Source organism: Folsomia candida, unplaced genomic scaffold (assembly GCF_002217175.1).
Source record: "Folsomia candida strain VU population unplaced genomic scaffold, ASM221717v1 Fcan01_Sc002, whole genome shotgun sequence".
Lineage (NCBI taxonomy): Eukaryota > Metazoa > Arthropoda > Collembola > Entomobryomorpha > Isotomidae > Folsomia > Folsomia candida.
Genome location: NW_019091194.1, coordinates 1,586,163 through 1,612,811, shown reverse-complemented (window position 1 = coordinate 1,612,811; position 26,649 = coordinate 1,586,163). Strand labels below are relative to the sequence as shown.

Here is a 26,649-nt window from a genome sequence, read left to right as displayed (position 1 = left end):
TGCGTGGGAAAGTCAAAATTATTATTATCCGTGTCAGAGACTTCCAACTAAACAAATCGATTCTTCATCCTGCCAGTCAGTAAAATGATCTCGAGCTCGACAGATAATTATGGGCTTATCCAATTGATAAACCTTGCATATCACATCGTCAGCTAGCAAATCAATATTCGCCACGAATTTGATTTTAAGTATAGAATATTAGTGCATGTTTTGTTTAATACCATTCAGTAAAATTATAAATCGGTTAAATTAAAACATCTTTTAAAATGCGGTTAACTCGTAATAACAAATTTAACCTGTTCCTCTTAACGTTACTTATTTTTACGTGCCTCGGAGGGATCAGTAGTTCTCGGGGAGAAGTAGATACAGCAAAGTCAAAATCGGATAAGAAACCACCGTCCCAACTGTTGGAAGAAGAAGAGGAAGATAACGACGATACACCTCGCTTATCCAAGGATTCGTTCTCCAAATTGACGGAGGAGGAGAGATTATCCGCCTTTGAAAAGTTGTGGTCGGATCCGGACGAGATCACAGTGACGACGGACCCTGGTTCGAAAACGAGACAGAAATGGAGCAAGGAGGACGATTCGAGATCCTCCTCGTCAGAGTTTACAAAGGATGAATCGGAAATGACGGACACGGAAAGAGTGGTACAAGCTATTAAAATGAGATTCGTAAATCCAGATGCGATTCAAGTAAGGATTTTTTTTACTTTGTGCTGTCCATTTCTCAATAAACATTTTGCATGTATTGTTATACACATTTGTTTATTACATTAATTAGGTTGTTGAACCTCCTAACTTGGCCGGGCAGGATCCATTTGGCGGTGCTGACATGGAAGGACTTGGTGGCGTGACGACGAAAAAGTTTAAATTCATCCTCAATCAGCCTTCGATTACACCAGTCGAGCCGATAACCAATCTCTTAAATAAAAGGAAGGAACCCGAAGTCCCCGAGGATGATGATGAGCCTGAAATTATCACGGCAGAAGGCGTAGAAACAGATGAGAGACATGGTAGTTAACACTTTTAATTCCATAATTTAACCATGTTATCTGTAAGTTATGTAATTTTTGTGTTACTTTTTCTAGCCGATCTCATGTTCAAACAGGCGATCGAACTCCTCGGACCATCTGCCTCACGGGATTCGACTGGTTACCACGTAATTACGTCAGTCGGCAAAACCGAGAAGGTAGAGCAAGCGTACGTCCTTCTACAACAAGCTGCCCTACGTGGTCATAAAAAAGCAATGGAAATTATGGCGTGGGGTCAGCTGCTTGGTCCACTCCCGTTAGATCTTGAGGGGGCCAAGGGGAAGTTTGAAGCTTTAGCGAAGAAAGGATATCCAAACTCGCAAATGGTACATATAATGATTGCATGAGCAAATTATACATATAATTTAGGTTGAAATTAATAATGCATTTTATTAATTATTCTAGGCTATGGGGTTTCTTCATGCCAATGCATTAGAAACAGAGCTTAACGGTGCGTTGCCTATCCTGTACTATACATTTAGCTCAATTGCTGGAGCAAGTTGGAGTCAAATGGCGCTCGGTTATCGATACTGGGGAGGAATCGGTATAAAGAAATTTTATTTCCAAATATATACAATTTGAAATTGCATTATTGTAATTACAACTTTACATATGTTTGACAAAAAATAGGGGTGCAAGTTTCTTGTGAGAAAGCGTTGGAGCAGTATCGACGCGTCGCAGCTACCGTGGCGAGTGAAGTGAGCGAGGTTGGGACAGGACCTGCCATTCAGAGGATTCGATTACTTGACGAAATTGAAGGAACGCCGGGAAGCACAAGTACGAGTACCGGGTCGTCGGGAAATATCCTTAATTCAGATATTCTCGATTATTACACGATGCTGGCGGAGAGAGGCGATCTCCAAGCACAGGTACATAATAGATTGAACGAATAACTCAATTGCAATTACATTTATTAATATTAAACCAGGTTGGACTTGGTCAACTACACTTTCAAGGCGGTCGTGGTGTCTCGCCTGATCACCATCTTGCTCTCCGCTATTTCCGAAGAGCCGCCGATGCTGGAAGCCCTGTCGCGATGGCGTTTTTGGGCAAAATGTATCTTGAGGGGAACGATGCGGTCGAAGCTGGTAAGAAAATTCGAGAGATATTTGTCAAGCTTAAATTAATGGAAACTTTAAATGGGATTATTTATTTATTTTTAGACACGGTTAAAGCGTTGAAATGGTTTCAAAAGGCTGCGGAGCAGGGCAGTCCGGTTGGACAGAGTGGTCTCGGCTTGATGTATTTGACGGGGAAAGGATTGCCTAAAGATCCGTCAAAGGCATTGCAGTATTTTACGATGGCTGCGGAACAAGGTGTGATTAGAGATTTATTTTGATAATGAAAACTGTACTTAACTAATATTTTATGAGCAGGGTGGGTAGATGGTCAGCTTCACTTGGGAAACATGTACATGACGGGAATCGGTGTTCGTCGTGATTACCAACAAGCTGCAAAATATTATAACCTTGCTGCTCAGTCGGGACACATTTTGGCGATTTATAACCTAGCACAGATGCACGCGACTGGCACGGGAATGATGAGGTATTGGTCTATTTATATTTATCTGATAGACAAACAAATGACATTCATCACCTGAGACTCATGAAAAATAAATGTAAAATATAATATCTTAGCTTTAGTTAAATTACTGTTTGACTAATTTAATGTTTGTTTCGCAGGTCTTGCACTGCGGCCGTTGAGCTTTACAAAACTGTTGCTGAGCGTGGTCGCTGGGGTCTTCTTTTGGCTGAAGCTCACAATGACTACAAGGAGAAGCGGTACTCTCAAGGTCTCGTGAAATACTTACTCCTTGCCGAACTTGGATATGAGGCAGCTCAGGCGAACGCAGGCTACATGTATGTTCAAACGGTATTTGGTTTGACTTTATCTGTGTAATCCTTCATTTTTTAATCGCAGGTTGGAAAGGGGCGAGGTGGGCTGGGAAGTTTTCGAAGGGTGGAAGAAATTGGTAAACCTAAATAATGGACAGAGTCAGGACCTTCCTCCACCACCACTTGAAGCCGTCACGAAGCCAGAAAGTGTAGGAGAAAATGCGGAAAGTCAACCAGAAGACCAGAAAAAAGACGCTACTACAACTCCCGAAGAAGGTGAAGTACCACAGCAGCCGACGACGACGACCAAATATGGTACGCACACACAGTGGGCACCATTTGTATTTGATATCGTTATCAGTATTTTATGTCGTTTGTTTTAAGAAATGTAGTTTGGAAAAAATTAGATTGTACACTCTGTTGTTGACTTATGTTTATAATAACATTCGTTAACATTAGTTTATCCAAGTTGAGTCCAAAATTAATATTTTTCTCTCTTCTTCAGATCTCACCTCCCCACAATCCCTCCTCTCTCGTGCCCTCCAGCAGTGGTCCCGGTCCGCGTCGCAGGGCTACTCTCAGGCTCGAGTTCGGCTCGGGGATTACTATTACTACGGCTGGGGAACAACTACGGACTACTCTTCAGCAGCGACCCAATATCGCCTCGCATCAGAACAGCAGCGGAATCCACAAGCCATGTTTAACCTGGCTTACATGCACGAGCAAGGACTCGGGCTTAAACAGGATTTGCATCTGGCGAAAAGGTAGGATCATGAATTAAGGAATTTGTTTACCATAAACAAATGAATTTTGACACTAAATTCTAAAAATTCTAATTTGTCCAGGTTTTACGACATGGCGGCCGAGACGAGTACGGATGCAAGAGTTCCCGTGACGCTGGCGTTGATCAAGTTAAATTTCCTCTCGACCCTGCAAGCCCTCAATTTATTTGATTTCGACGCAGATTCGACAACATATGTCGAAATAGATGGATTCTCCTCCTTCTCGGAAATGCTAGACTTTTCCAATAACTGGGACTTGTATTTGTTAACGGTTCTGGTGGGGATTTTAGGAATTTTAGTGTGGTTAAGGCGACCTCTGCAAGGAGGTGGGGGTTAAACTAGACTAATTAATTAGATTAATGAAATTTCAAAGTCAATATGTCAATAAAATCCAATCATATATCACCAAATAAATAAATATTTATTAAGTAATAATCATAATTCGTATTAAGTAGTGTATAAAATCGCACAATATTTAATAATATGAACTGAAAAGATGACCTTGTGAAAATGTATGTAAATCAAGTGTACATTTGTTTAAACTGAAAAGTATGCAAGAAAAATTTGTCATTTTGTTTCTGAATGTGTGGGAAAATGTAAATGATGATGATGAATGAATGCGTTTTATAATATCGTCTGGTGTACATATACCGATATCTGTCATGTTTGGGATTAAGTTATAATTTGCGTAATGGTTACAATAAAATGTGATATCTCGTCATTTTTGACATATGGTCCTTAATATTATAAATCTTTAATGTGGAATAAAATGTGATGCATGTAAATAATGCGTATGTCAACCAAAAATCAAAACTGTGCAAACATTTTAATAGTAAAGCATCCGATTTATATCACTTCTTGTCAACACATACAAGGGAATCATATAAACATGACAAGTTTGTTGAAATTGGTTAAAATTATAAAGAAATATATATAGTACGTGAATGATGAAGAACTTTTACAAATTTGTTATAAGATTATTAGACAAACATGCCAACATGGGCTAAAATACATGGAGAAATCACAGAACATCACAAATGTGCGTTTCACAAGAACATTAAAAATTCAAGTACAATTAAGTTTAAAGAAATGGAAGCATTGAATATTTTAGTCCATTTCCGAACGCTGAGACTTCTCATACGCTGCCAATTCTTTCACGTAGCGTTTCTTGTCTTCTTCAGCGATAGTTTCGTATCGTTTCTTCTCCGCTGCGTCCAATTCCTTCCAACGGCGACCCAGCTCCTTTGCAACCTCGGTGGTTTTAAATTCAGGATTTTCAGTCTTAAGAATGGGACGCTGTTCATTGCTGAAGACGAAGAAGCTTGTCATATTCCTTTTTGGGGCGTTTGGATCCTTAACTTTCTTTGGCTTCTTGGTTTCAGCATCCTGAAATTAGAGTTAAAATGGCGATTTTAGAACATTATCTTAAATAAGTGTTATCCCTTAAAGAAACGAAAAAAACGGCCTTTTCCTTACCCGATTTTCCTTCTCTCCCTTATCCTTGTTCTTTACGGATCGTCGCGATTTTCGATCATCGTCCCCATCCCCATACTTTTCTCTCTCCTTGTCGGCCATATTATTAAACTTGGCCTTCTGCTCGGTCGACAGCTCTCTCCACTTCTTAGATGCAAGCTTGGACAACTCTGCGACCGTGATTTCGTCCCCTGTTGCCCTTCGACGAGTCAGTTCATCCATGCGAAACTGCTCAGAGAAGATTTCCACCGCCTTCCTTGCCTTTGCTGGAGCCATTCTTTCTGCTAATGTATTGTTACTACCGTTCTGAAAGCAAGTAAGGGAAAAATGAATACAAAATCTTAAAATAATCCAGAGGTCAGTGACCCCACCTTTAAAACCCCAGTAAAATGTCAAATAATACAGATAAATCACCCCAAAAAACGTTTCCCCTGTATCAAAACCCCATTCCCCAGTAAAACGATCAACTCTAGACCCAATTTTCGACCCGAAACCCACCAAAAATTATTGAGAAAATCTCAAATTGATCAAATCAGTACAAAAATATCCTCACCTTTCTGTTCTTCAAACGTTCTTCGCGTCCACTGGACAAGAGAGATGAAGCTGTTGTTGATGGCTGAGGGGGAGTGGTTGTCACTTCAGGCAAGGACGAAAAACAATTTCGAAAAATTATGGAAAATTTGAGAAATGGGAGAAGGAGCGAGCGAGGTGGAGATGTTCACTTGGACGAGAAGAGAATGGAACTGAAGGAGTCGAGTGAGCTGGAGAGCGAGCAGTGAGAAAATTTAGTTGGCATGGAAAAGTTCATGCGACGCTTTGAGGTCAAAACTCTAACCTGATTTGAATATTTGGTTGGCATGATTTGCATTGCATTTATTTATCTCGGTAGATTTTTGTATTGGTCTTGGATTTCCTAGATTTTTTAAAAAGTTGTAATTTGGAAGTTAGATATTTTCGTTTTTATGAAAAGATGTTTTATGAAATGTTTTCAAACTCAGATAATGTTTCCAAATGTTTCCAAACTCGATGGGTTTGGAAACATTTCATAAAAGCGGAAACATTTCATAAAAGCGGAAACATTTCATAAAAGCGGAAACAACTTCCAAATTACAACTTTTTTTAAAAATCGAGAAAATCCAAGACCGGTATAAAAATCCGCCGATGCAATGCAAAAATGATGTAAATGCAATACAAATCATGCTGAACAAAATATTCAAATCAAGTTGAATTTTGACCTCAAATACAGATTGTTATCGAGTTTGCGTAAAATGCGTGTACTTGGGAATTTAGTAGTTTCTTTTAGAATTTAAAAAAATTATGAGTTCCGGAATTTTTGAAAGTTTTCTGATTTCATTTATTTATATGAGATGACTGGATTCGTGCTCATACATACACATTTATGTACGAGTAGTTGTTTTTTACGTATTTACTACAAGTTATTTCTTAAAAGTTAAATATCTTAATACTTAAGTAAATAAAATGATTATGAATTATATTTAAAATGAGTAAAGTTCGCTGCTTGTGGTTTGCATAATTCGGAATTTAAGCAATATCTACTTTCTAAAATATGTAAAATGAACTGCAAAGATTTTTGTCACAAGGAAAACATGACATAACATTCTTTCTTACTATTCTGTTTTCTTTTCTTAAGTTTATTTTCTAAAGTTAACATGTAACGCTGAGATTTCATAACAAGAGTAATTTGGTATGTTGTTTATCTATTTAGCTTATCAATCCTAGTTTAGTAACTTTGCTTATCTTTCTTCTTTGGTTGATTGTTTAGTTCAATTAATAGTTACTAAATACAATTTCTAATTGCTGAGAAAAGTTTTATAAATAAGTTGGATAAGTAAATGCAGTGGTGCGATAAGAAGAGAACATTTATCTGACCAATATCCACCTAATGTTTTAATTATTAATACGGATTAATGAACGCCAAACCAAATCGACACGGAACTTACATTTTTTAAAGACACATAAAACCAAACAAAATCGAAGTCTTTATACTGACTGGACTGAAGACTGGCTTTCACAAACAAAACATTAGCAATTAGAAAATACTTAATACATAAAATAAATTAACTGCGGAATCCCAGCCCACCGATTAAATAAAATGCATAAAAACTGGTGGGTGAAGGAATGCATTCTAATTAATTGGGTGCAAGTGGGACGATGTTCCTTGTCGACGACGACGGACCTATCGTGGCGGTGGCGACGATTTTCACCGATCTTGGTGTAACGATAAGTCCAGACATTGCGGTGATGACGATTCTCATAAATCTCCCCCATAATTCGATGTGAGTCTCAGGTTGATTTGACGTTGAAAATTTTGGTTTCCAGATCCTGCAGAGAAATATCATTTGTAAAAATGAATCATGTTTCAATAAAATAGCGTTATTTATTGGGTTTCTTCAGCAATTTTAACTTGAGGAAGAGTATGACAGGATGACTTTTAGATTCGAATTTCCAATGGAAAGAAAAGCAGACCATGTTGAATTTTATTAGTCTCCACTTAAGAATGAATTGACCGTAATTAAGAAAAAAAGAGTTGAAATGATACGAAAGATTGTATACATCTGCCTCTAAACCTGCGCCATATGTCGTTTAACATATCTGAAAGAAAGTTCTCTACAACCTTTCCCAACGCCTATCTACATATGTACTTATGAAAGATAACTGTTTAATTAAGCAAACACACAAACTTTGTGGGTTTGTTCACGTGTAAATAAAAATGTTGACTTTTTGAGCGTACAATATTATGGTAAGGATGTAGGGGTGGCCGTTACATCACGAATCAACGAATCCTTTTGGAAAGAAAAAGACAAGATTTTACCTTCGACACGACCACGACTATACTTTTTACCATACCACCGAGTATATCATTTAATCATTAATAATAATCATAAAAAAATTATTAAAAAGGAAGTGTGTACATTTGTAGTAGGTGTGCGATGCTGTATTGCTATCCTGCACAGCGGGGTGGTCGCTTTTTGGTATTTTAAAAGCCACCGAACCATTTCATTTCATAGGAAGGGAAAAAAAACGAGGACAACAATCGTTCTCTTGATTTGTACGGATTCAATAATGTAAAAGTGGGCTGGGAGAGGAAGAAGATGAGACGAAATATATGTATTTATGAGGATGATGGGATCCACATTTACAAATCTATTCCATGCAATTAACGCTTTTCATGAGGTAAGAAAAATTGGAAAACTCATCCAACTTAATGATAAGAAAGTATCGGGAGGGACTAAGAAAAGTTTTGTAGATGTGATACATATACATATTTTATAAGAAATGACAATGACACGATACTCTCAGAATGGGAAATGCTCCGCGGTGATATTTTGCCCAATTTTTGATATTTTACCAGTAGATTACCTTGAAATCCACAATCCACCTAAATTTTGGGGGTCGAAAGGTAGGGAGGTCAAAGGTCATCATTCCCCATAAGTGGGGCATCAATGTTTCGGCAAGAGGATTCAGAGTATATATATTTTGTAGCGTCTAGCACCACCCCAAAGACCGATTTTCCAGTGATCCAAAATTTAACACGGCAGCAGATTGAGATCTACATAGCACAGTAACATGCTCGAGTGTTGATGATGTATTCTGAATCTTCTCCCCGAAACCTGTCCAAAGATACCCCGTTTATTGGGCATGATGACTTTGACCTCCTGACCTCTAAGGTCGCGCAGGTCGATTTCGACTTAAAGATAATTCAACTATTGTTCTACTGGTTACGTTGTACAACATGTCAAAAATGGGGAAAGTATCACGGTGGGGCATTTCTCTATATTGAGAGAGACATTTCATTTATCTTTTTCTCACCTTTCTTGTTATTATTATGCTTTTTTTGTCTCGCTCTAGAATTTTGAAACCAAACTTGAGTCACCCGTTTTGATAACCCCGTTATCTGCGCTATCCTCTCCAAATCCTAAGAAAATATAGGTAAAAAAAAGATGTAATGATAATAATTTTAACTTGAATATGGGTAATTAAGAAAAATCTCAAATTGTGCGTCTCAAATTCCTCACTCACCTGCCCATCCGGATTAGAATCGATTAAAAAATTTGCTTGTAAGATTTGTAACTGTTCATCAGTAAACGTTGTACGAACGCGTTTCGTCTTAGATTTTGATCCGGTATGATTTGGATCGTCATTTGCGCTGTCTGGATATATTAAAGAAATACAAAAATTCATTATAAATTCACAAAATTTTGTTTTTGAAAAAAAAATCTCACCATCCGAATCGTCCGTAGGCCCTTCGATAGTTTCTTGGTAATGTGTTTTACCTTGTAATTAAAAAAATAGAGGTGATTTTTTTTATAGTTTTTACTGAATTTTAAATGCCTTACAAAGAACTTTGGAGTCAATAAGGGCAAATTCTTCTCCCGTTGAAAGTTGTCTCTTGCAAGCGTCGCAAGCGAAACACGCCTGGAAAACGAATTATTTTGAGTTGAGTTAGCAAATAAATCAGGTGGTCAACAAGTAAATAATGATTTAATTTAAAAATTTAATTTGTAAATTTAATTTATTATCAATAGTTAAAAAGACCAACCAAGTGATAGACTTGTTCCATCAGAGAGGACGAATCTCGAGCACGACGGACCCAGTCGGAGGACGATATCCATCTCGTACATTTTGCGCATTTCGTGCCGAACGATCTGCAATTTTGAAAATAAATTGACGAATTATTAATTGGTGTGAGAATATTTTGGTAATATGTTAATGTTTATTTATTAGCATTGTTTTGTTTTGGTTGATGGTTTATTTTGGCAAAATTTTAATTACATTGGTTTGTGCATAATTATTAATTAATTTGTTTTGGTGTATAGATCAAAAACATGATGAGCTTTTTCGGTGACTGTTTTCGGGGGGCATGTGGGATTGAACAGGACGATCCTCCTGCAGAAGAAGGGCCTGGTCAGCCGGTGATGGTCAGTATCACAGAAGAACCGAAACCTGGTCCAAGTAGTCAATGTGATGGTGGCGATCGTCGTCGTGGAAGAGGCGAGGGCGATATTATTATTGACGGAATCGCCAAACTCGATACTATCGAGGAGGAACCTGGCGGTGGTGGTGATGGTGATAACCCTCAACAAGGAAAACCAAAACCAACTCAACCCCTCGTCACGTTAGAAGTCGACAGGACTAAAGAGAATGTCCGAACTATCGCTGAAAAAATTATGACAACTTGCACCAAGTTAAATGGCAAATTTTTCGACGAAGACTTCCCCGTCGGACCGACTGCCCTGTTCAAGAATAAGGAGAAGGCTGAGAAAGAGGACAAGAAGGGACAGGGGCTCGACGCGGTCAAAATGTGGCTCCGACCTGGAAAAATTATTCATCGGGATCAAGACGGAGGACATTTTGGACATGACTTCTCAATCATTAGAGACCAGATGGGATGTGACGTTAGGCAAGGTGAGGTTTAAGTTGGTGGACATATTATAAGTAAAGAATCGAGAGTAACGTTGATAATTTATATTGTATGTACTTATTTACTCGCAGGGCAACTTGGCGACTGTTGGTTCCTAAGTTGTTTGGTTAGTTCGGATAAGGATTTCATGCATAGAATTTGAAATATTGAAATCTGGGTTTTGTTCTCAGGGATTGCTGAGTAGGAGGAAGGAACTTCTGGACAAAATCGTCGTGACCAAAAAGGTCAACGCTGCTGGAGTCTACGTTATCAGCTTGTTCCACGAAGGAAAGTTTCGCGATGTGTTGATTGATGATCAACTGCCATGCAACGAATACAGGTCGTTATGTTTCGGAAAGGTGAGTAAAGATCTGACTATGACAAAAATAAATGTGGGTGAAAGTGTAATAATAATTAGTAAATGGTGTGTCAATTAGGCCAACCGAATGCAGTTGTACGTCCCTCTCATCGAAAAGGCACGTGCGAAACTGGCCGGAAGCTATGAAGCGCTTATTGGAGGAGGCCTTAGCGACGCGATGCTTTCTTTGACAGGATTCCCGTGCACGGATTATATTCTTAAAGTGATTTTTTTAACGAAAATTGTGCATAAGTGATCTTCATACTAATATTTCTGGTTTTACGATGACGTAGGAGGACTTCAGTGACGAAGAGAAGGAAGGCATTTGGCAAATATTGAGTGAAAGTGCGAATTCTCGCTTTCTCATTGCCGCAGGGACAAAGGCGGAAGATAAAAAGATGGAGAACTTGGGTCTTAAACCTAAACATGCTTATGGAGTTGTTAAAGTTTGTGACAAATGGGGTCCAAGGTAGATAAACTCCAATTTGTAGGTATTGGTTTACACTCTAAAAATGTACATTTTCCAGGCTCATCCTCTTTGAAAACCCATGCGGAGATTCGGTCTGGAAAGGAGACTGGCACAACTACAGTTGGACGTGGGGGGTCAATATGCGAAAAGCATATCGACCCTTTATGAACAAATCGGGCGTGTTCTACATGTGCTTTGACGATGTTGTCAAGTAAGTTTAATTCCAATTACCAAACACATTCTACACTCGTGCAAATAAGCTTATAATGAATTTGTATCCTTACAATTTCAGGTACTTTGTACAATTTTCAATTTGCCAGCTCGGAGAAAATCATCCTGCCGAGTGAAGAAGAATTCTGTCCATTGCGTTTCATTCTTTTTCATAGAAATTCTTACCCATATAAATATATCGTTATACTCTCTTGTTGTCTGTAAATATGGATTCCATGCAAGAAATACCCCGTTAAAATATTGATATGATTTACTTTACATGCTAAAAAATTTACCAATCTTCTCCTTCTGAGAATATAAGAATAAATTTTGTTTCCTCACTCACAATGACATTCAATTCTTCTCCTCTCCCCTAGAAAATAATAACAATGCGTAAATGATGAAGTGAGACTGAGACGTATGTAGTATTATAAAGTAAAAAGGATTGTTTGCCAGTTATAGGTAGAAATGAATGTATGTACGACACAGGTAGCAGCAGGACAGGTAGGAGACACTTCTTCTTCTTCTTGGACCATCATCATAATTTATGGATTGTCATTACATTGCACAAACGGTGACACAAAGGGATCAAGTGACCTCCCACAAACGCCGACTCACTCACAAGTACCAACCAACCAGCAGCCAACCACACCAAAGCGAGAAGATTGAGATTTATTGAGTCACATATTGTAATAAATCCTTTTAAAGAAGTTGAAAAGAATGTGAAAATAGTTGATGTACTACTTCTTCTCCAATTCTTAACTTTATATACTCTTTTTATACGAGACAAGGATTGATTTTGCAGAATTCCGAAATAAAATCTGTTTTCCAACCAATAAAAAAATCGAATCGTCCAGTCCAGACGGCACAATAATCCTGGGCGACAGGTCACCAACCAATCCTTTCTAGATAAATGTAAATATATAAATCGAGCTGATTTTTCTCCTCGAAAAAAAATTGAAACCTCTTCGTCATTCTGGACAATGGACAATTCACATCATGACGACGACCAAGAGACCACGACGATATGCACTACACTATTTTATTTTATGACACATAAAAGTGTAATGATCTTTTAATGATCAGGTGCACGATGTGAGCATACACTCGTCATTTTTTCATATTTTTTAAACCGTATAGATTATTTATGACGTTCTTGTGTCCCGAACGAATTTTTATTTTTCAATTGTCACCGAATGATATAAAGTGGTTTTGCAAGTCATACATACATAAAGATGCACACGGCTGCCATGATAATAATGACTTTTGACGTGAAATTGTAGGAAATACATGTCACAAGTGGCGCAGAGGGTGGGATTCGGACTCTGGGGTGAGATTGACACTTTCAACCTTCTTCAGTTTAGAAGACTTACATAAGACCAAGAAGAAGAATGTCTTGATCTTGGAGGATTTAATTCAACACAAAATCCAACTAAATAAAATACTTATCACGTCTTACTTTTGCGTTTTGTTGTTATCCTAATTCAATTTACGGAGAAAGTTACCAGTGTGAGTAGCAACTCTTAATCCAGTTTCACCACGTAATCCAGTTACGTTTTACATGAGAAAGAAGAACAAATCCACGCGACAGGACTTTACAGGATTACGAAGGAATACTTGTTAACAAATAAAGCTGAACCCTTTTCTCCATGCATACAATTCCTTCCTTTGTTTTGCTACTGTTCCCCCAAAAACAACGTATAATACAAATGTATGTAAATGTACAGTACACAAAGGAAAAGAACACAATGAACAGGAATTAAGGAAATAATCCAACACTGAACCGGGAACGATACAGGATTAAGTAAAGCAAGAAAGCTGTAGCGTTTAGACAACTAATAAAAATGCAGATTTCTATTTACTCTCAAGTTGTATGACACAAATTGTGTATCAGAGTTTTTACGGGAATTTATTTGCAGAATTTATTTAGTTATAGGGGAAGAATTATGATGTGTATATATTTACTGTTCGTTCAGGTCCATTGATTGGAGAAGAATTCATGATTCGTATGTAGCCAGGGAGCGAAATTGGATTATTTGGTTGGTCTATTTAGTATGCAGACGGAGCGACCTTGTTCCCGAAAAAGGGGGAGGGCGTGGACACCGGGTAGTAAGTAACTATGCAGTGGTGGGCATTTCATGGTTGGTTGGGTTGGATAAAAGCGGAAGTGCAGTGCAGGCAGGGTAATATATGAAAAAAAGTCGGTGTAAAAATATGGCATGGCTAAGAAACAATTGTTCATGTCAATCAAATTCACGATCATTACACAATGCCAACCCAGGATCTACTTCATCTATCCAGTTAAATAAATTTGTAATCTTTCCACAATCGGAGCTTACGATATGCAAAATCAAAAATATACCCAAAAATTCTTTCTCTTTTTCCGAAAGATGAAATGCCTGTCAATTGATAAGTAACAAATTGTCCCTTCGTTGCATGCACTGAGGTATCCATAATTTGGACCAATTTGTAAATCAGCACTGGATAAATCAGAGGAATCATTATTTCTTCCCTGGGGAGAGGGGAGGAGGACAGCAGAAAATCTATTATTTGTCTCTCGGCTACTACTGTTGCTGATTTCATTTACTCGTATTTACCATGGGGGATGAGCAACTGTTACATACATATTTTCGGACCAGAGATTTTCTTCCCCACCCGAAAAACACACGGATCAAACAAAAGTTTAGTTTATTTGTGATTCGGGTGTCCAAATTACATTTACGTCTTGTTAAGGACATTTGTTCCCGAATTGCTGGGCACGTCCCGAGGGTGCATTTACATGCCAAATTGTTTCTAGAGGATGCAATTGTATTCGTAATTGTGTCACAATTTCGTCACTTTTACTTACATAAATGTTCACTCTTATCGTGTGAATTTATCAAAATTACACAAAAATCCCAAAATTTTCTTAAAAAAGAATCGCAACTTTTTTTCTTAGGTGAAGGAAAAGTAACCATAAGGTGATCATGTTAAAAGATCACCATGGTTACGGCGAAGCCTAGGTATGCAATCAGCTGCAACTTTGAAAAGGTCGCACTGAGATTTCGCCCAAACCGTTCGTTGCATGGAAAACATGCTGAAAAAAAAAACCAGAGAATTCTGTTTTACAGATACGTTTTTTTTATTTTTTCAAAAATTCTAATTCCTTCAGGTAGAAAGTCCGATGCCTAAAATTTCAAATCCATTTCTTGGCATCAAGGAAGTGTTTCCGACCGGGGGCTTGCCATTTTTATTATTCTCCAGGATAATACGCAAATTGTAAGCCTTTGTTCGACTTAATCGGATCAAAACTGACGGAATTAGAGCTTTTTGAAATATTCGCATTAGGCAACCTATTTACGTGTTAAGTTACTGGTTGCTAACGTGCGGGGATAGTTTATTCAGCATCGCTATTCAATACTCAACATATCCAATGTTGCTAGACAATCGAATTACGTTATTATTAGATCGCTAAGTGTCAAGGCATCCTTGACAGAACAGAACAATCCTTAAAATTTTGAAACTGGGGGATTAAATTGGCATGCCACGCATCCACACCCACTGCGGAATTAAATTGGTATGCCAAGCGTCCACAAACAGGAGAATTAACAACGTTTAAGATTTTATAATTGCATATGATTTTATGCATATAAGTTCACAAATCACTAAAAATAATTAAATAAATAAATTTTAAAAAACAAACTTAGGTGAAGGACGCGCTTAAAATATTAAAACAAGAAGCATTAAAAAATGTCATAAATCGTTTAATATTTACTAACTTTTACTTCACCAGGGGCCCAACTGTTAAATTTTCAAATCAATGATAATCAATAATAAATGTAGCTAAACCAACGACTTGATTAAATATGAAGGGCAGCATTACAGAAGTTATTAAAAATACGCCAGAACATGAGCAAATTTCCTCTATAAGAGGTGTCGCGATTTATTGAAAGATAATCATTCAAATCTTGCAAGTTTAATATACAAATACATATTACGCATTTCGTATAATTGTTCCAAATGCTTGAAAGTATACCTTTTTTCCTGTGTTAGTTGGGCCCCCGGTGAAGTAAAAGTTAGTAAATATTAAACGATTTATGACATTTTGTAATGCTTCTTGTTTTAATATTTTAAGCGCGTCCTTCACCTAAGTTTGTTTTTTAAAATTTATTTATTTAATTATTTTTAGTGATTTGTGAACTTATATGCATAAAATCATATGCAATTATAAAATCTTAAACGTTGTTAATTCTCCTGTTTTTAAAAATAAAATTTTGAGATTTTTTCAACTCTCCTTCTTTTTTGATGTCACAATTGGATTCGACACGACGCCTTGTAACAAGTAGTGAAAAGTGTCTCTTGATTTTATTACGGGGCAAAATATCCCTTGATCTTCAGCCCAACGCCGCCGTTTCCCTTTGACCTCAACTCAAGTAGAAGAATTATATTCGGTTTTGTGACAATAAAGGGATTTTCTCACCCAACTCTTCCTCCTTTCTAAAGTTCAAACTGTCCGATAAGGGGAGTTGTGTTATCATTGGGTCCATTCTTATCCTATATTTTGGTTTTACTATGAATCTTTTTCACCACGGCATTCCTTAAATCCTTGTTTTCTATTGTAATACATAGAACCGCATCATATTTTAAAAAGTGTTTTCTGAAGTGTGTGGACACTTGGACAATCAAAAAGAGAGAAGGAGAAAAAATTGGGAGAGAGATTTATTAAGTTTTTTTTACGTTTTATTATTAAAGAATTTATCAAAGACGGTGGACGGTGGATGGAATCTTGTTAAATAGGATTGACCCCTTGGCCCAATGTCTTTATGTCAGCTGGATGGTCGTGGCGTAGATGTTGACACTTGAGGACAGTCTGGTGGGATTTGACAGGGTGGAGAAATTAGCATGAAAATGCGTGATAAATGGGAGATGAGACTACCAGTCGGGTGTGAATCATCACTCATCCCGAGAAAGAGAGGGGTAAATAAAATGAGGGTGGGGACCCTTCGTGGACTTCGGAAGTGTTTAGTAGTGGACAATAATTCGCATGTTGTAAATACAACAATTTACGAGGTGGATGAGATTTAAAGTGTACAGAATTTTGAGAGAGTTGAACGTCGATGCAATATTTTATAGAAATTTGGATATTTTTGTAAATTTAGTAGGTTTGGAACTAGGTACGTTCAAATTAAAGCAAAATGAAATTGCGAAAGCTTCCAGTAATCCAGGATTTCAGATAATTTGCATGATAATCAGCAATTTAAGAGTCGAAATAATTAATATTCGAAATGTACAGGATTTTGGCATGTTGAACGTCGGTGCAACATTTTTAGAAATTTCGATATATTTTTAATTGAGTAGGTCCGTATTGAGTGTCAATTGAAACCCCGGAAAGTAAACTGAAACTGCGAAAGTTTCCAGTAATCCGAAGTTCTGAGCAATTTTTGCACATTTCCTTCAAAAGATACCAAAAATGATACTTATTTAGCCAATTTTGCAAATAACAAGTACATAAAATGCATGTACAAATATCGCCAAATTCTCGATACATCACCCCTGAAAAAGTATCTCTCTCAAATATTTCCTACCCTTTAAAAAAGTCCATAAATAAGTGGTAAGTAACACAGTTCTCCTGTTAAGAAGCCCCCACCCCCCGTTGCGCCATGCACTACACGCCAACCACCACCGTTTTTTTTTGCTCCACGCCACAACAACCAGTCGACACAATAGGGCTTGATTTCCTCTCTTCACCAAACCATCAAGATCTCAACCCTTAAAAATCTCATGGTACATCGGATCAAAGGAAGAAGATCTCTCTCTCTTCTCGTTCCTCGATCATTAATAAACACGCCTAATCAACCCACACCATCTCATCTTCACTCATGTCCATATTCACTAAATTTTACCCCTATAACGCAATTTTATGAGGCATATACACAAGTAACCGTAGTGTGCATGCATTTGTACTTGGCCGTTATGCATGTAGGAGTGAATTTTGATATGGTGCCTTAATTTTTTTCTGGTACGGTTGCATTGCATTTTGTAAAGGTGTTTGTGTGTGTAGTAAATAAAATTGCATAATAATACCTACACAGAGGAGTCACTGCCTGGTTAACAAGTGTAATGATGTGAGTGTGACGACGCTATGTATGTACATATGTAGTTCTGGAGAAGAGTGGAATTCTATTCACAACAAGGAGCACCTGAATTTTGTCACCGATATTAAAAAACAACCTTTGGCTGATGTTCCTCGTCGAAATATGTGTGGAAATACCTGTTGTTGATTCATTTCATATCTGTGTGGGGATGATGGTGGTTAGAGAATGGTATGCAATTTTTTTGGTGTGCAATTCAAGGTGAAAGGTATCATCTTGGATTCGTGGGGAGCCTTCAATTTGGTCAGAAATATCTCAATTTCAAGAAAATATTGCCAGAATTTTGAGCAACGTTGATATGATCTTTCTTTTCATGGTGGGGTTTCTTCTTGGAGTTGAAAAGAAAATTATAAAAGTGCTGTCATAAAGATGTCAAAAGTGGGACGACTGATATTTTTTCCATTTTGCAAATAATTTCACACTTTTCAATTTCAGTTTTGCACAAAGGCAGTCATATTTTGGTCAGAATTGTTACACAGTCAGCCACACAAGTGGTACTCGATAATAAGAGAAACGACTTCATATGACCAATATTTGAAGGTTACACGAATAGTTGTAAATCATAAATCATGCATGATTATTAGCGTGCTTATTGTTGTGAAAAGGTGCAGCTCTCACCTGTAGTAATCGTTTCGACAGTAGACCGTCCCCTCCCTGAAAAAGCAGGAGGATTCCGACTGGAGACAAATTGCACAAACTGAGCACCTTAAATAAAATATTTAAACAATTAATTTAAATATCGACTTATGAGGTATGAGTGAGTGGGTGCACATCATAATTTAATTCAATGTTAATAAAATAACCAACCAACCTCAAGCAATCCGTGTGATATTGAAGACCGTTCACCTGCAAGAAAAAAATTTGGTCAAATAAAAACATTGCTGATTTCGGGACGAAGTTTTTTTTATTCTTGACAAGCTTTTGGTATATGCATCAAGTCATAAATGACAAGTGCAAATTTGAGTTTGGAAAATAATAAGGGTACATTTACATCTATAGTTTTGGTAATTATTGATGATTTAAAAATACGTATTTATTTTTACCTGGAGAAGGAATCGGTCCATGATTTTATCGTGGCACGTGGTGCATATCACATTTGTCTCTACCTGTAATTAAAGATAAAAATAAAAATGTTTAAAAATGCGTAACAATGTTATATTTAAATATTTAGAATTTTCTGAATTTTCGCACTATTTATTTAACCTTACGATATCTATTACTAACATTAACTTGCAAAAATTTCCAAATTTATGCCCATATATTTATTTGCAGCCCACAAACAATAACTGTCTCCACTTAAAAATAAAATCAGATTTTCCTACAATTACATATATGTACATAAACATCTCCAACTTTACACCATGCCGTTTTTGGCGATAAGAAGCCACGCGTCCATTTCAGCCACTCGTTTTGTTCCCGTGAGTACAATTTTCCTAGTACATCGTGTCGTCGTTTACTTACATGCTGTACGTACACGGTTCCCTGAAGAGTTTGACGCTGGTGGTGATGAGTGAGAGAGACTTTGGTGCATGGCCTGCATGACAAAGTAATTAATGGATGGATTTTACTTTAATTGATTTTTTTGTCATGTCGGCCCCAACAAAGCCCTCCAACTCCGGGGGGTCGGCCCAATATGCCACTGTAAAAAAGTAGCCAAGTTATTCTTCTACGGTACGCCAAAAGTGCAGTGCTCCCCGCTTCCCTCAAAAAAAGGGGCAAGGGTTAGACCCCTCAGAAAATGACATGAATCTCATCCCCTAACTCAGCAGTTAAACGCTTTCATTTTATTTATTTATTGGCATTCTCACGCATAAATAGCTCATATTTTGGCAATCGTTCCACGGACCTAGCATTTTTTTAAATCCCGTTAAAAAATGAAACCTGGGACACGATCATCCCTGTTGTTGCATTGTCCTAAATCGCCCTAATGGTCACTATATGTCCAGTCTCTGCTTCTTTGCATTGTACTGAGCCAGACTTCTTGGTGGGCTATTAATTGGATATTAGTAATTAATCACCAGGTGGGAACTTTACTCTCGTTTCCTTCACGGCACAAACGGTACGAGAAGCAGCGAATCTCTCCCCGTTTTTTATGTACTTCATTTTGATAAAGTGTGTAATAGACTTTGATACGCCGAACCGCATGAGGTTACCTTTAATATGGTTTTATTATGAAACTTCTCCTCAGGGAGGGAGCCATACCGATAAAAGATTGTTATTTTTATTATCTATTACTCGGCTTGACCAAACAGTAAAAAACAGATCTCTCCTCACCATTTTTCAAAATTTTTCGTGGTGAATTTTTAGCAAGAAAGTGCAATTCATCACCTCATTTCCGATAAGTCTCGAAACTACATTTGGTTAAATTGAAGGAGAAGTGAAACTCGAGATGAAATCTGCGATAGGAGACACGAGCTTGATTACGATTGTTCTTCTTCTCGCCGTAATGAAAGACAATTGGAGCCGGGGGGACGCTATTCCCATGACACGACGGGGGGTGGGATACGACGACGAGGAACCAATAAAAAAAATCTCAAGTCCCACTTCTCGTGGAAAATTGGGTAGAAAAAATGGACAGACTTTTTTTTTCTACATTGTCATCAAGTATTATTATTATTACTATTATTGACGAGAGAGTTGAGATGATCGTATTCTTCACAGTTAGTTAAACTTCTCTGAATCATAAAATCAAATCAAATTTCAATCAAAGAATTTGACAATTGGACCAAACCAAACCACAGAACGGATCAATACATGATTTCCGACTGACTGGGTATGAACAAAAGTGCGGAATCATGATGATTTCCTAGTTGGAAGAAGAAAATTAGGAAGAAGAGCAAAAATTATACGGTTCTTTTTTTCAAGTTTAAATATAATTTTATTAGTGCAAAAGCTTTCATCAAAAAATGATAATTTTGTCAAACTTTTCACCACTGCAAAAATTATGCAACACAATTTGCAAATTTTTCGAAAATTCCAAAATGACAATGTTGTACATATTTTCTACACAATTTTTGAATTTGTCTGCAAAAATTGGACACGAATATGCATTCAAAAGTGACAAGTTGTGAACAATGCCGACTGGCCAAACTCTTCGTCAACCTGATGGGAAAAAAGGGCTCCCGTGCTTCAATCCTGTCGCAAATCGGTGGGGAGTCCTTGGTGGTTCGAAGTCTATTGTGATGAAAATGAAAACGAAGGGCCCTTGTGTTTCTTCTCCATTGAGAGCTTTAAGGGATTTCTGTCTCTCTCTTTCTGTGACTGACTAACTGTTCAAAGGGGAAAAGTGTGCCAGGGATTTGTGGCAGTGGATACGATAAATACGAACAGATTACAACGTAACGTTCACTTATCTGCATTATGTATGTATGAAATGAACCACAAAATCCCAGCCTACCTTTATTGCTTACAAGTTAGTTACCTTTTTGACACAAAGGAGGCCCACATACATAAGTGCATATCTGCTGCATTATTATTGACTTTAATATCATGTGCCAAGTTGGGGTTGTGTTAGTAAACTGTTGTAGGAATAGATTTGTGGAGATTACACTTAATAATAGCTGTCTCTTTTCGGTTGACTTGTTTTTGGTTTGATTTTGATTTAGTTGACGACGACGACCGACATCACTCAACCAAAAGTGTCAATTTGAGAACAATAATTGAGATGAGAGGGCAATCGGAAAGGGTTGTGAAGTTGCGGTGGATGATTGTTGGGCATATTCATATCAAAGGAAGGGCGAGATGCCTATTTACATAGTTGTGGATAGCATGAGTTATTTATAAATGGCACTTCTAATGCACATAGATGCACTGGTCTGTATAAGTCATCGGCAAATATTCACACAATATAAAGATATTGTGCAATTGGTGAGATAACTATTTAAAATTTTACAGCTACAGCCGATCACATTTGTGGTAAGATATGACTCCTACTTTGAAATAGTATATACTGATTTACGATAAGGTCAAAGGTCAGGATTTTTTGAAAAGTGTTGTTTTGAAATTTTGCTACTTAAGGCCAAATAATATTTATGACAGTAATAATAGAAGGAAAGGTCGTGTGTTAATGTTGCTAAAAATATTTGTCATTTAATCCAATTCATCTTTCTTTGGAGCTACGTACGGAATTTTACATTATATGGTAATACATGAGCCAAATTATTGCACAATTTCGCGGAAAAGTGAGATTTATAGATATTACTTTTGTTGACTCGTTGATTTTAAGTGGATTCTGGGATGAAATCAGATCTATTGAAAAATAAATAAATCAATTAACCGAGTTGCCATTTTGATTTACAATTTTTCTTGGAATACAAATAATTACCTAAGACCAAGCGTGTCTCACTATTTCTTGCCAGCTGCAGCGTGCTTCTTCTTCTTGTCGGCTTGCACTTTCGGGGCGTGCTTACGTTTCTTTTCAACCACTGCCGCGGTAGCGTGGCGTCGCTTTTTTCCAGCAGAAGATTTCGATGGCGAACGCTTACGTTTCTTCGCAGCCGTGGCTTTTGGAGCGGAATGCTTACGTTTCTTGGCAGCGGGGGCTTTCGACTTGGAAGGCTTCCGTTTCTTCCCAGCTTGGGCGCCAGAATTTCTTCCACGACGTCCAGCAGTGGACCGAGAAGCTGTGTGGCTCTTCTTCTTTTGCAATCGTGCCTGGGTGTGGGTCCGTTTCTTCTTTTCAGCCCCACTTTTGCTTCGGCGACGTTTCCCCGCACTTGCACCACGACGCCCAGCCGTTGCGCGAGCAGCGGTGTGGGTCCGTTTCTTTTGTACCCGAGCTTGAGTGTGGGTTCGCTTCTTCTTCTCGGCACCACTTTTGCTTCGGCGATGTTTTCCTGCGCCGGCTTGGCTTCGCTTCTTCTTTTCGGCTCCACTACTTTTGCTTCGGCGACGTTTCCCTGCGCCGGCTTGAGAATGGCTTCGCTTCTTCTTTCCTGCCTGACTTTGAGAATGCTTCTTCTTTTTCTGAGCTGGAGATTTCTTCTGCTTCCTTTTGCCAGCTTGGGAGCTCGACCTCTATAAAAAACAGGGCAAAAAAACACTAGTTTGAATTGATAATGAGATCTTAAAATATTCACACTTACCTTCTTCTTGCCAGTCGCCGCTCCAGCATCGCCAGGCTCTCCGACATCTCCTGCATCGTCAATTGCAGCATCTGGACCAACGGCATCGTCAGCGATCTAGAATATTATTGAAGACATAGAAATACATTGGGTGGGAGGGGAAAAAGTGAGGTTATTGACCTTTGGTGGTTGGTGCTTTTTCTTTTTTCCTGCGGCGGACTTCTTGGGAGCTCGCTTCTTCTTGCCAGCATCTGCCCGCTTTTTACTGCTTCGGCGCTTTTTGGATGTTCCAGATGCAGCAGGGCCCCCCTCCCCCCCTTCACCAGTCAGTCGCGGCTTATCTCGCACAGCTCGGTGAGGGTCTGGAATCGTCAAGAATAAGTCACAAAATTCCTCTAATTTCGCTAGAAGAAAAGCTGGTAAACGAGACACTTACTTCTCCTCGGAGCAACTACAGCGCCTTGAATTTCAACTTCCTCGACCATTGTTCCAAATTCGCTACTTTGTTCGATAAGTTTGCACTTTCGGTTTCCTGACGAGATATTTTTTCAGAGCAGCAACGCGAAACACGTCTTGTCACATCCAACGAGAAAATTCAACTGAACTTTTTTCTTCTGTTTTTGATCCACCTTCGTCATTATCGTCTCGAAAAAATCCGTTGAGATGGCGACGGCATTTTTTGCAAAGTTGCAAATGTCGGCAAAAATTGCCTCTCAATTTTCTCAAGCCCTAAATCCAACCCAGTTTAATGTACGAACCAAGCCCCCGATTTTAAGGCTCGTGTAGAATTCGACACAAATTCATTCATTTGCCATATTTTCCTATTTGGAAAATATTATTGGATGCCTTTTGACAAAAAGTTTCAGCCCTACCGTAATTAATGAGGTTTACATCTTTGTGTCCTTTTGGTCTTTCGAGTTTGAAGTGAGTTTTTCCATTTTTACGAAGTACCCTTCATCCTCCTTGCTCTCGTCTTTGTCCCTTCATGTTATTGCCCGTGTCTTCTTTTACTTTGCAATGCTTGGTAATAAGTAAAGTGGTGTTTATGCTTCACGTCATCGTCACGTCCTCCTTCAAATCCGATTTTTTGATTGGCTGAACCAAATTATCACTACGACAATTATAAATTTTAACCAATCAAAAAATCGGATTTGGAGGAGGACGTAACGATGACGTGAAGCATAAATGCACCTTAAGAAGCGTATGAATGTATGGAATAAGATGATATTGAGTGCGGCATAATAATAATACAATAAAATAGAGTGGAGTGAGTATTATATGAGCAAAATAAATGTAATAGCAGCGAGTTTAAAGGTGTCCTCTTGTTGTGGTGGGCACTTATTTGTAGGTAAGGCTTGTAAAGTCAAAAGGTGTTGTTGCGAGTCTTTCTTTACAAAAATTCTGGTATGAATGTCACCTAAGGTTTGGAAGGAATTAAAGGTGTGCAGTTTTTGTAGGAATGATGGGGTGCACTTTAGGGTTCATTTGATGGTAATAATGATAAATTCACGATACAAATGGCCGAACGGAGTGTAAAATATCCTCGCGAAATATGTAAGGACTTTATTACATATTTAATAAATATGTAGTTAAATTGTGCAAAACGATCAGTCACTCACGAAATATTCATATTCATATTATAGACTTTTGTATTAAAATAATTTATATTAAAATAGTTTATATTAAAATAATTAACTATTTTAAATCCAATTTGACCGAAGTGAGTTTTAAGACTTCATGAAATAAAAATTCGTGTGTTTGCAATTGTAGATTGTACATATAAACCATTATTAGCTTATTATACTGGCAGGTTAAAGATCATAAACTAATATAATTATTTTTTAAACATAATATTAAATCGATAATTAATAAATCTATGTAAGTAAGAGTGAACAATTTAATTCACATTTAAAATTATTATCGACTTTAAAGCAAAATTCGTACAACTTTTCTCAATTTCGCTTTTTATTTCTAAATTCATTCATTCAATTAAACGACAAGCTGCAAGATTATTTTCTCAACCAACGAACCGTTTTCCTCAACCACAAATAAATTTACAAATCTCAAACCCAAAACTTGGTTTGACTGAATAATACAAGTAAAACTGTCCCAAAATGCAGCCTGACTTTTATTTTACTTCCTCCTATGTATTTACTAACTTCCACTTTTGCATTGTCCGACAAAAACCTCCACCTTTTTGTGGTGTCGTCCTTCAAGATTTATTCTTAAAATGTGAACAACAAAAATGAGCATGAGTTCATGAAAGGGAGACTTTTGTCCTGGTGGGGGTGGGACGCCTGTGAAAGTGAACTCAATAATCACCTTTTATGCCGAAAAGTCAATGAAGTGTCCACTGCCCATTTATTATAATGATGTGAAGCCAAGACTTGGACATACGAATAGATTATTTGGAAAGTGTGCCCTTTATTTAAAGGTTAAAAGTTTAAAGTATCACTGGGTTTTGTGGTGTATTGTGTAAACTACATAAGATTTGACCAAAAACTTAAAACTCGACACGTTAGAATGGGTGAGATGTTTCTTTTGTATTTTTCGTAATTGTTGATTTTTTTCACGAAAATTTTGAAATATTTTAACGGACAAATTTGAATAAAAATATTTGCAAATTTGAGTATTACAGTACAGACTGTAATTTACAGTAATTAAAATTAAATGCAATAAATACTATCCATAAAACTCCTAACTTTGTATCACAATCTAAAATAAAACAAACTTGACGGATAAGTTATACAATTTTCTCTTACGTATCATACTAATTTATTATGCATGTATCTTTTGTGTTTTTTGCAATGTTGATTTTTTCATGAAAATTCAGTAATTTTGAAAAATTTGAGTTGAAATATATACAAAATTTGAGTATAATATATTACAGTAATGAAAATGAAACACTACATAATCTAAAAATTTTAATCTTAAATCACAACCTAACATAAAACGAACTTGACGGATAAGTTATACAATTTTCTCTTACGCATGATAACAATTTATTATGAAGAACCCATTGACTTTCACTAATTACGCAAAACTCGTACCTAAAAATGAAGAGTTTTCTAAAATATGTAAAAAGTAGAATCTCACCTTCATCATCAGTCCGACTTTTCTTGAAAAAATTTGCTATCACACCGAAACCACGAGAATATTTATCTTCGTATAATCCGTACTTTTACTGTCCAACTAGAGTTTGATTTGACCACTTAACTGTTCCAAGTCCATCAACGAACATTATCGTTTACTTATTTAAAAAAAATATCAACACCCACACACTTTTTTACAATTCTTACGACCTCCTTTCCCAGAAGAGAAGTCTTTTCAAAATCTTTAGTTTAAACATGGCGTCTCAAAAAAATTGACATTTCATGCAAAAAAATGTCTCTTCTCATTTATTCACCAATTTCCACCTTTTCTCGTAATTTCTTTCCTTATTTTTTTACTCGTCTCAACTTTCCCGTCTACTTATCGTTCTCCGTCCTTCTTCCTTTACCCACTTTCACTCTAGTCTAGCAATTATTATTCCAAAAACGGATAAATTTCCTCCAAAAAAAGGACACATTTCCTCGCAAAAAAATTCCCCCTTCTTGACTTCCCTCTAAAATGTAAGGGCTCCCTTAAAGTGGTCGCTCTACCTTCAGACTCAACCACCAAACTGAGCCAACGTAGGGTGTTTAGGGGTATGTAGCCAAGTTGTAAACTTGTAGCTACATTACACATTTGTGGACAAGAAGAAGTACTCTTCGATTGGGCAGGATTGGGACGGATGGGGCGGTGGCATCCGAGGGAGAAAGTTCCACCCATGAGAGGATCAGAGAATTTACTATTATTTGCCTGCTTGCTTCCTCCGTGGCGTGAATTTTGCTT

The 26,649-nt window shown here is 37.4% G+C and overlaps 5 protein-coding genes across 6 annotated transcripts; 2 read left to right on the top strand and 3 right to left on the bottom strand.

Moving 5' to 3' along the window:
* Window positions 1-19: 19 nt before the first annotated feature.
* On the top strand, window positions 20-4,715 carry LOC110843598 (ERAD-associated E3 ubiquitin-protein ligase component HRD3A). The gene is made up of 12 exons (XM_022089572.2): window positions 20-695; window positions 784-1,015; window positions 1,091-1,359; window positions 1,439-1,577; window positions 1,664-1,902; window positions 1,962-2,121; window positions 2,197-2,349; window positions 2,410-2,578; window positions 2,716-2,892; window positions 2,954-3,183; window positions 3,374-3,632; window positions 3,714-4,715. The coding sequence occupies exons 1-12, from the start codon at window positions 267-269 to the stop codon at window positions 3,985-3,987; spliced, it is 2,730 nt and encodes a 909-aa protein (XP_021945264.1). The 5' UTR covers window positions 20-266; the 3' UTR covers window positions 3,988-4,715.
* LOC110843135 (LIM/homeobox protein Awh-like) lies at window positions 4,475-26,438 on the bottom strand. Its single transcript, XM_022089070.2, has 13 exons — window positions 25,873-26,438; window positions 18,757-18,819; window positions 18,525-18,559; window positions 18,332-18,418; window positions 9,685-9,790; window positions 9,482-9,560; window positions 9,368-9,418; window positions 9,165-9,295; window positions 8,955-9,060; window positions 6,402-7,466; window positions 5,677-5,884; window positions 5,127-5,429; window positions 4,475-5,036 (listed from the first exon to the last, which is right to left on the bottom strand). Exons 1-10 carry the CDS (start codon window positions 25,879-25,881, stop codon window positions 7,396-7,398), a joined length of 738 nt encoding a protein of 245 aa, XP_021944762.2. The 5' UTR covers window positions 25,882-26,438; the 3' UTR covers window positions 4,475-5,036; window positions 5,127-5,429; window positions 5,677-5,884; window positions 6,402-7,395.
* Window positions 4,758-5,399, bottom strand: LOC110843599 (non-histone chromosomal protein 6B). The gene is made up of 2 exons (XM_035848731.1): window positions 5,127-5,399; window positions 4,758-5,036 (listed from the first exon to the last, which is right to left on the bottom strand). Exons 1-2 carry the CDS (start codon window positions 5,397-5,399, stop codon window positions 4,758-4,760), a joined length of 552 nt encoding a protein of 183 aa, XP_035704624.1.
* On the top strand, window positions 9,706-12,418 carry LOC110843134 (calpain-15). 2 transcript variants are annotated; one of them, XR_002547393.2, is made up of 9 exons: window positions 9,706-9,843; window positions 9,962-10,550; window positions 10,638-10,672; window positions 10,737-10,904; window positions 10,983-11,126; window positions 11,197-11,372; window positions 11,431-11,583; window positions 11,665-12,000; window positions 12,072-12,418. XR_002547393.2 is itself a non-coding variant. In XM_022089069.2 (8 exons), exons 2-8 carry the CDS (start codon window positions 9,971-9,973, stop codon window positions 11,717-11,719), a joined length of 1,311 nt encoding a protein of 436 aa, XP_021944761.1. In that variant the 5' UTR covers window positions 9,706-9,843; window positions 9,962-9,970; the 3' UTR covers window positions 11,720-12,414. The 2 variants fall into 2 exon arrangements, 1 of the variants encoding a protein (XP_021944761.1); XM_022089069.2 differs by having other exon boundaries at window positions 11,665-12,414.
* LOC110845039 (serine/arginine repetitive matrix protein 2) lies at window positions 21,777-23,847 on the bottom strand. The gene is made up of 5 exons (XM_022091396.2): window positions 23,213-23,847; window positions 22,957-23,138; window positions 22,798-22,893; window positions 22,038-22,729; window positions 21,777-21,961 (listed from the first exon to the last, which is right to left on the bottom strand). The coding sequence occupies exons 1-4, from the start codon at window positions 23,259-23,261 to the stop codon at window positions 22,058-22,060; spliced, it is 999 nt and encodes a 332-aa protein (XP_021947088.1). The 5' UTR covers window positions 23,262-23,847; the 3' UTR covers window positions 21,777-21,961; window positions 22,038-22,057.
* Window positions 26,439-26,649: the final 211 nt, after the last annotated feature.

What these genes read in the sequence shown, in the direction of transcription:
- LOC110843599 (XM_035848731.1), bottom strand. Translation starts at nt 5,399, where the DNA reads ATGGCTCCAGCAAAGGCAAGGAAGGCGGTGGAAATCTTCTCTGAGCAG. An exon ending in AGGGAGAGAAGGAAAATCGG is followed by an intron (nt 5,037 to 5,126) that starts GTAAGGAAAAGG and finishes CTCTAATTTCAG; the next exon opens with GATGCTGAAACCAAGAAGCC.
- LOC110843135 (XM_022089070.2), bottom strand. An exon ending in TGGACCGATTCCTTCTCCAG is followed by an intron (nt 18,560 to 18,756) that starts GTAAAAATAAAT and finishes TTTTTCTTGCAG; the next exon opens with GTGAACGGTCTTCAATATCA. An exon ending in ATTCTAATCCGGATGGGCAG is followed by an intron (nt 9,061 to 9,164) that starts GTGAGTGAGGAA and finishes ATATTTTCTTAG; the next exon opens with GATTTGGAGAGGATAGCGCA.
- LOC110845039 (XM_022091396.2), bottom strand. Translation starts at nt 23,261, where the DNA reads ATGGTCGAGGAAGTTGAAATTCAAGGCGCTGTAGTTGCTCCGAGGAGA. An exon ending in TGTAGTTGCTCCGAGGAGAA is followed by an intron (nt 23,139 to 23,212) that starts GTAAGTGTCTCG and finishes TGACGATTCCAG; the next exon opens with ACCCTCACCGAGCTGTGCGA. An exon ending in AAAAGCACCAACCACCAAAG is followed by an intron (nt 22,894 to 22,956) that starts GTCAATAACCTC and finishes ATAATATTCTAG; the next exon opens with ATCGCTGACGATGCCGTTGG.
- LOC110843598 (XM_022089572.2), top strand. Translation starts at nt 267, where the DNA reads ATGCGGTTAACTCGTAATAACAAATTTAACCTGTTCCTCTTAACGTTA. An exon ending in TAAATCCAGATGCGATTCAA is followed by an intron (nt 696 to 783) that starts GTAAGGATTTTT and finishes TACATTAATTAG; the next exon opens with GTTGTTGAACCTCCTAACTT. An exon ending in GATTTGCATCTGGCGAAAAG is followed by an intron (nt 3,633 to 3,713) that starts GTAGGATCATGA and finishes TAATTTGTCCAG; the next exon opens with GTTTTACGACATGGCGGCCG.
- LOC110843134 (XM_022089069.2), top strand. Translation starts at nt 9,971, where the DNA reads ATGATGAGCTTTTTCGGTGACTGTTTTCGGGGGGCATGTGGGATTGAA. An exon ending in GGGATGTGACGTTAGGCAAG is followed by an intron (nt 10,551 to 10,637) that starts GTGAGGTTTAAG and finishes ATTTACTCGCAG; the next exon opens with GGCAACTTGGCGACTGTTGG. An exon ending in TGTGACAAATGGGGTCCAAG is followed by an intron (nt 11,373 to 11,430) that starts GTAGATAAACTC and finishes TACATTTTCCAG; the next exon opens with GCTCATCCTCTTTGAAAACC.